Source organism: Bactrocera tryoni, chromosome 3, assembly GCF_016617805.1.
Source record: "Bactrocera tryoni isolate S06 chromosome 3, CSIRO_BtryS06_freeze2, whole genome shotgun sequence".
Classification (NCBI taxonomy): Eukaryota; Metazoa; Arthropoda; class Insecta; order Diptera; family Tephritidae; genus Bactrocera; species Bactrocera tryoni.
Genome location: NC_052501.1, coordinates 17,350,586 through 17,358,574, shown reverse-complemented (window position 1 = coordinate 17,358,574; position 7,989 = coordinate 17,350,586). Strand labels below are relative to the sequence as shown.

The window sequence follows — 7,989 nt, the reverse complement described above, 5'->3', positions numbered from 1 at the left end:
AAAACAATTTAACGTAAATACAAAAATATTAAACAATGTTTATATATAAATATATTCATGTATATATAACTAAAAAATATTTTTAAATCATTAAACGTTCAACGAATATCGTGACGCACTGTCCACATCAAGTCAAGCTATCTAATCGATAGATATAAAAAACTTAAAAATAAAAATAACACAGATAACGTTGTTGTAAGTATCTATGCAAACAAGGCAACATACCTACATATGTAAAAAATGATTACCGAACATGGCTAATATACAAGAAAAATTAAATAAGTAATTGCACGCTGTTCACACCGAGCGATCAGCTGAGCTGATAACTGATATTGAAGCAGTTATTGGACAAAGAAATAATAATTTAAAATAAAATAAAAAAAAGTTAAAAATTTTAGAAAAAGAAATAATTATATTTATTTTCAGAAATTATTTTTAATTTTATTTAGCCTCATTTGATTTTTATTGCATTTTATGTACTATATAATTCGATCGCCTTGATTCTTGATTTTAAGCCGCAAAACCCAATTTCAAATTTGAAACTTTCGATTTTAAGTTAAAACTCACATAGCTCTTCCTAAAAACTAAAACTACATACAAAAACATTAAAAAATTTCGCTCGAAATTCTTGAAAAACATCAAAAGTATAAACATATACATATGTATGTGTATATAAAAAATTACAAAATGAAATACCTGTGTTTAGCAGCTGTTCTTCAACTTTTTTAAACCGCTTAAAGTTTGTTTGTTTTTTTATTTAAGTTTTTTCGTTTTTTTGTTTTGTAATCAACGAGACTGCAAATGTAATGAAAACTGCATGCATACAACTTTAACACATACAACTGTAATGTATGCGGTAATTATTATGTAAAAAATATATATTTTTTTCAAATGAAATATTTTTTAAATAAATTTCGAAATTTTTGTTAAGAAAGCAATTTCAAAAAAAATATTTTGAAAAAATATTTTTATTAAAAAAATTATTTTGAAAAAATAAAATAAAAATATTTTCCGATCTAAATATATTAAAATATTTTTAATAAAAATATTGTTTTAAAAAATATTTAACAAAAATTGTTAAATGAGTTTTAGCTTGTGTTAGTACAGCAGAAAAAAATTTGTTGAAGGAAAATAGTTTTACAAAATATTTTTTTTAACAAAAATATTTTTCCAAAATAATTTTTTTTTAATTTTTTAACAAAAATCGTTAAATGAGTTCTAGCCTGTGTTAATACAGCTGAAATATTAATTAAAAAATTAAAAATTAATTTAAAAAATTAAATTTAGTAATTTTAATTAACATTATAAGCTTTAATAATTATAATTTAAGTGTTTTATTAATAGTGCAAAATTATAGTCCAACTCTCTTTTTTAAGGTAATTATAAAAAATTAATTAATGTTTTTTTATTGTAATTAGTAATAAATGCGCTATGCTTACACATTAAATAGTCGATTTTAAATTAGTTTAATTGATTTTTACGCTCATATTAACATAATTAGATTTTTTACGCTACGCAAACAAAAGCTAAATAATTAAATTAATAATTATGTAATTAAGTTTTTAAACTGTATGTCTATAACTGTGAATGAAAACAACATGTGTCGTGTACAAAATAAATAAAATACAAATACAAATAAAAACAAAAAATAATGCATTACAGCAAAGAACATTTTATTTAATTTCTTTTATTGTAAATTTGTATGTTACAGCTATTTGAATTACATGTAATTTTGTGTAAAAAAATGTATATTTAACATCATGTCTGATTGTTTATAATGTAAAATAACGAGTGGCAAGACAATGCCGCACAAAAAATATTATAATAAATATTGCAAGCATACAAATTGCAAAAAAATAACTAAAAATATAAGAAATAATTGATAAATCAAAACAAGTGATTATTATATAATTGTAAAAAATAAAGTAATTATTATTTAAATACAATGGTTAAATGTATGTATGTATAAATATCGGTACATATGTTTAATTATACAAATAAATATAAATTTAAAGTAAAAACCATGGCCGATGGAAATGAAATAAAACAAAACCAGCAAAAATGTCAAATATAAAGACTTTCCTTTACAATAGTATATATATTATATTGGGACTATAACTGTATTCGTGCGGTTTGTTTAAGCGATGGCGGAACTTGATTATTCTTCCATTGTTCTATTACGTCGTTCAAAAAATAATTTAATGGTAACAGCTGTTCTTTTTGAATTTTTTCGATTTTTTCCTTTGCGTCGACGACATAAAACAATGCGATGACCAGACTTCAGACATGCACTGACTGCCATTCACAGTGGATCCGTTAACACGTTCACCGACTCCCTCTCAATGAATAGAGTATTTGGAGTCAAACCACCACCCATTGCAGACGAAGAGCTCGAGTCGCCGCAAGAATCGAGGGACCTTTACGTAGCTTCGTTCTGGATATTGTAGCAAGTTAAACTCCTATTTATCTCGAATAGGCTCTGACATACCAAACAAATGTCAGCGTGCAATGAGTCCCTGCATAACACTAGTCACCTCTTTGCATGCCCTGCTAACCCTAAACATCTGACACCCTTCTCCCTGGTCCAACCCCATTGAAACAGCACGTTTTCTAGGTCTCCCGTTGGATTACGTCGATGACAACTTATCTAATCCTTACCGTCCTAACGTGGATTAGGTACCCGTTACAAACAACAGCAACAAGATGTGTTGAAAGAACGCCAATGCCAAAGACTTGGTATCTTCAGACTATTGCTTATTCCGGTCTTTATTATATTTTCTTGGATGGGAGAAAATTCACCTCAAATCAGGACACCAAAAATCATTTGGGCCAGTTTTTTGCCTGCAAGGATGTACTTAGTGAACGACCCAAAAATATTCTGAACATGCATTGGAAAGCTACTGTCCTGTCTTTTTCATTACACATACATACAAGTACATCATTAATTTGAAGCGTAAACAACAATATTTTTTGCACTCAAATAATTCGAACTTTATGCTTGAAAAAGAGTTTACTTTGATGGTGCAAAAAATGCATTGCAAGATGAAAAAGTAGTGATTTTGGTTTGAAAGACGAAGAACGTCCTAGATAACATCAGCACAAGGTATCAAACAAGCAGTCCTTTTGCCATGGAATCCACGATTTGCCAGAAAGATGGGAAAATGTGTTAGCTTCAGATGACTAATACTGTGAATAATCCTACTATACATATCTTTTTGAAATAAACATTAAAATTTTGAAGAAAGCAAAACGCATGAATACAGATATAGTCCCAATATAAAATGTATAATATATTTTACAGAAAGTGCTGCCAGACTGTTGTTTCGCAATTTCTCGGCTCAGAGTCGAGTTTGGAAATACATGTACTCCTGCAAGTAGAAAAAACAATTAATTTAATAAAAAAAAAATTTACTTTCAAAATTCAAACACGCACCATTAAAAACGCCGCACCCAAAATCAATGCGCGCTCCTTGGCCGATAATTTTGTATCACTATAATATATATTTGTGGTGTACTGTGATTTTCCCGCGACCCACTTGTGATCGATGGAAGCGCGCAGATCGCCGCCGGAATGTATCTGTGTGTGTAAATACGTATTTTGTCTAAGTATATAAACAACAAATCAAAAGCAAAAAACCTACCTTGAAAAACGATTCTTTTGGCAAACAGAAGCAGCAGAAGCCCGAATTTTCGGGGCCTTCAATGCAAAATATTGGCTCACCGGTAACACCGTCTTGTATGAAATATTCAGGTCGCAGAAATGTGGGCGAGTGTACTACGCGCCCCATTAAATTACCCGGCGGTGTCCATACCTCCAGATTTTTGGGATGACAGCACATGGCACCGAGCGCAAATTGCTTGCGAAACAGCAATGCCTCCTGATGTGTTTTATCCAACAAATGCATTTGGAAGGGACGTGCGGCGCCACACAACAGTCGATGATTAGAGGTTGAACTCTCCGAAGCGGCGTAGATGGCATCGCCGAGTGGTGAGCGCACGACATAGCGGTTCTCAGAAGAGACCGACGTTAAAGCTATAGAAAGGATATGCAAATGTTTTATTAAATTTCCTCAGAGTACACTCAATACTCGCTAAATCGAGCACTTAAGCAAACATTTTAACTCATTTTAATTTAACTAGGTTTAACTGTAGTCCTTTATGCTTACCCTCATTCAATTCAAATGTTTGTTCAATATGCACCGATGGCAACTCTGTGAGAAAATCATAACCGGTCATGGGTATGTTAAAACTGCGGTGTGCCGGTAAACTGTTGCCTACCGTTGAAACTGGTAGTGGTAACGGTATACGTTCCGGTGCTGCTGGAAGAAAATATTGCCAAAAATTAAAAGATTTGTTATGAAGTCATATGCTATGGAGCTTACTTGTCGGTTGTGAGGTAATGCTGATTGGTCCATCATAAACTGGAAGTGGGAATATATGTAAGATTTCATGAGGTAGGAATACTAAAGACTAATCTCTCTGATCTTTACAATTCTACGCGAAAGTGATTGACGCTCCTCCTACCTAACCTAAAGCAGTTCTTCCGTCCTATATTCTTATACAAATCGCTTGATACTATCAGTCTGGACTTGCGTGCTTCGCTAAAAATACCATAGAAATAAAATTCCTCAAAAAAAAATAGCAACTGATCCTTTACTTTCGCCGTGGCCACGGCGAATATCGCATTGGATGGAACGATGAGCTGTATAAGATATACGACGACATTGACATTATTCAGCGAATTAAAAGACAGCGGCTATGCTGGCTAGGTCATGTCGTCCGAATGGACGAAAACACTCCAGCTCTGAAAGTATTCGACGCAGTACCCGCGGGATAAGCAAAGGAAGAGGAAGACCTCCACTCCGTTGGAAGGACCAGGTGGAGAAGGACCTTGTTTCGCTTGGAATCTCCAATTGGCGCCACCTTGCGAAAAAAAGAAACGACTGGAGCGCTGTTGTTAACTTGGCTATAACCGCGTAGGCAGTTTCTACGTCAGTAAAGAAGTAAAGAAGATCCTTTACTTTGGATTTCCACAATAAGCTACAAACACAAAATCTGAGTTTGGAAGTGAAAAAGTCGTTTCTGAGATATCTCCATGAAGAATGGTTATTTTTTCGAATTTCCAACTATCTTAATAATGCGAATATTTTAGTAACCCACTAGTCTAGGCAAGATTTCAATCACTTAATGATAAGCTTTAGGACCCTATCTGACTTCGTGGTTTCGTGGTCTTTTCAAATGATATTTTGAAATGGCACTGAATTTGATTGCCTTTTGTGTTCAAATTGCGAAAATATTGCGCATTTGAGTAGTTCGAAATTTCGAAACGCAATAACAGTTAAAGGTTAAACGGTAGTTTCCAAGCGGTTTTTTTACAAAAGTCAGACAATTTTTACATCAATATTGATAACTGTCATAAATATAGTGCAAAATATCAAAATTTTATAATAAAAAGGTATTGCACCTGCAATTTTATTGCTTGCACTTCAATAACTATGGACTGCAATAATTGTAAAAAGCTTTGTATATTTCTTTGCGTTGTTTATAAATTATTGATTATAATCCATGGGGCATACACAGATATCGATATGCCCAACAGACAGCAGAGATAAGATAAGTCCAAGCGGGTGGAAAACAAAAGCACGTTAATACCCAAGTGGTTAGGCGTTAGTTGTGTCAAAGGAATTTTCTTGTGTCGATGGAAAATCACTACATTTTAAAGCACTAAAATAATAAAATTGCCATAAATGTAAGGCAAAAATTACTAACTATAAATTAGTTGAAAACTGCGCTGAATCACACTCCACATTTAAAAATTTGCTGTAAAATTTTCAATATTTTTTATACCTCTCGGTTCGGCGTTATTTTGTTGCGCGACACGAATTTCGCTGTCGTACTGCAAATTTCGCACGGCATCGTTTTGTAACATTTTTAACGGTTATTATTTTGGACACAATTTTATTTTTTTTTTTCAATATTTTAATTTCAATTTGTATTTAAATAACCAAAAATACTTTTGCTTCGAAATTATTTGCAGTAAACGAAATTTTTCCTTTTTTTCCGCCCTACAACTAACAGCACTTATTCTTACAGCGATCTAACCACGAACTGAATTTAACCGATAACTTCAATCTATTTTGCACATTGATTACTTTTGAACCACAATCGCCTTGTTGTTGTTGTTTTTATTATTATCAGTTGTCGGTGTACGTATTTAGTAACTAACACTTCCACACAGGTAATTTCTCTTCGGTAGGTATGTAACTTTTAATCGGCAACAATAAAATGTACACGTACACATACACACGATGTACGTATGCATTTATTTATTATAGTTTATGCTAAATATGTTATTTCATAACGCGATGAAAACTATAATTTCAAATTTTGCCATTCTTTCACTTCTTTCGAACCACTGTTAGTTCACGCGTACGTACGCACGTATGTATGTATGTATGTACATATTTATGTCGCACATAATGTCTATTTAACTTATCACTTGATTAAAATTACACACTACTTAAGTTTAAGAGAATAAACATGGTGGGAAATCTATATATTGCACATGTACATACATATGTATATAAATTTTTTTTTATGGCTGACCAGTAATGGCGAAATTAAAATTAAAAATATTGAAAAAATTTAAATTAAAAATTTAATTAAACTATGATACTTAATTTTTAAAACTTTTATTCAAATTTTTCAATTAATTAATTTTTTTCATTAATTTTAAATTTTTTTTAATTAACTTTAAAATTGGAATTAAAAATTTAATTTTAATTAAAAAAATTTAATTAATTTAATGTTAAATTTTTTTATTTTTTTTTGTTTGGACTAGAATTTTTAATTTTATTAAAAAAATTTAAAAATTTAATTAATTATTAAATTAAGGGATTATATCCACTTGTGATTTTCAAAAAATCGATTTTTTTTCATTGTTCGAATGTACATACATACATACATATATTCAAGAATATTCTCCGAAAATTTCAAATCGATCCGAAAATTAGTTTCGGAGATATGAGCGTTCGAAAGTAGGCGGAGCACGCGTCGGAGTAGCCGTTCCCGAAACTTTAAACGCGTTTTTCTCAAAACCGTGTTTTCAGAGTCGGTGTGCAAAATTTCTCCGAAACCGCTGAACCGATCGGTTTGAAATTTTTACACGACTTACTCAGATATATTTTTGAGGTAATGATCGAAGGAATAAGGTTTTGGACAATAATTTCGATTTTTTAAGCCACTTTGAAGTGAAAAATTTTCATGAAAAACTGAATTTTTTTTGAATAGCCGCCATTTTGTCAAAAATCAAAATTTTGACTAGACCTTCGATCATTACCTGTATTTATTTATCACAAAACTAAATATTTTTGGTTTTTGGTTTTCAGATAATTTGAACCAGAGATATCTTGCTCACCGCCAAGCACTTTTTTTGTACGTTTCTCCGCAGATCATCTACAGGAGCTAGGGGATCCAATATTTTTTTAAATAAACCGCTGATTGTTAAAGTACATTAAATTCTGTTTAAATTTGTTTTTTCCATTAAAGTATAAAATAAAATGTCTCTTTGGAAAAAATTCACAAAAAACGCGTTTTTCTGGATAAAACCCCTTAATTAATTAAAAAATTTAAAATTTTAATTGTTAATAAACTTAATTAAATTTTTAGTTAATTAATTAAGAAAATTAATTAAATTTTTAATTAATTATTTTTAAAATTAATTTCAATTAAAATTAATTTTTAAATTAAAAAATTTAAAATTTAAAATTAATTTAAACAATTAATTTTTCTGTTTGCTTTAATAATTTATTAATTGATTAAAATCGCTGCATAATTAAGTACAAGACATAATTAATTAAGAAAGTTTCATGCAACACTGCATTTAATTAATCCCCATCAAGTCAACTATCGGTTAAAATAAACGTTAATTACCAGAGAGCCCTTCCAGAGATCGAAATTACAGTTACGAGTTACGAATTTACTTAGAGC

General features: G+C 30.6%; 1 protein-coding gene across 2 annotated transcripts; it reads right to left on the bottom strand.

The window, feature by feature from the left end:
* Window positions 1-3,266: 3,266 nt before the first annotated feature.
* On the bottom strand, window positions 3,267-5,975 carry LOC120770482 (phospholipid scramblase 2). Of its 2 annotated transcripts, none has more exons than XM_040097990.1 (6): window positions 5,848-5,975; window positions 4,383-4,421; window positions 4,167-4,319; window positions 3,642-4,033; window positions 3,434-3,577; window positions 3,267-3,368 (listed from the first exon to the last, which is right to left on the bottom strand). In XM_040097990.1, exons 1-6 carry the CDS (start codon window positions 5,927-5,929, stop codon window positions 3,339-3,341), a joined length of 840 nt encoding a protein of 279 aa, XP_039953924.1. In that variant the 5' UTR covers window positions 5,930-5,975; the 3' UTR covers window positions 3,267-3,338. The 2 variants fall into 2 exon arrangements, with proteins under 2 accessions (XP_039953924.1, XP_039953925.1); XM_040097991.1 differs by having other exon boundaries at window positions 4,167-4,316.
* Between the last annotated feature and the right edge of the window lie 2,014 nt (window positions 5,976-7,989).

What these genes read in the sequence shown, in the direction of transcription:
- LOC120770482 (XM_040097990.1), bottom strand. Translation starts at nt 5,929, where the DNA reads ATGTTACAAAACGATGCCGTGCGAAATTTGCAGTACGACAGCGAAATT. An exon ending in CATTACCTCACAACCGACAA is followed by an intron (nt 4,320 to 4,382) that starts GTAAGCTCCATA and finishes ATTTTCTTCCAG; the next exon opens with CAGCACCGGAACGTATACCG. An exon ending in AACATTTGAATTGAATGAGG is followed by an intron (nt 4,034 to 4,166) that starts GTAAGCATAAAG and finishes TCCTTTCTATAG; the next exon opens with CTTTAACGTCGGTCTCTTCT.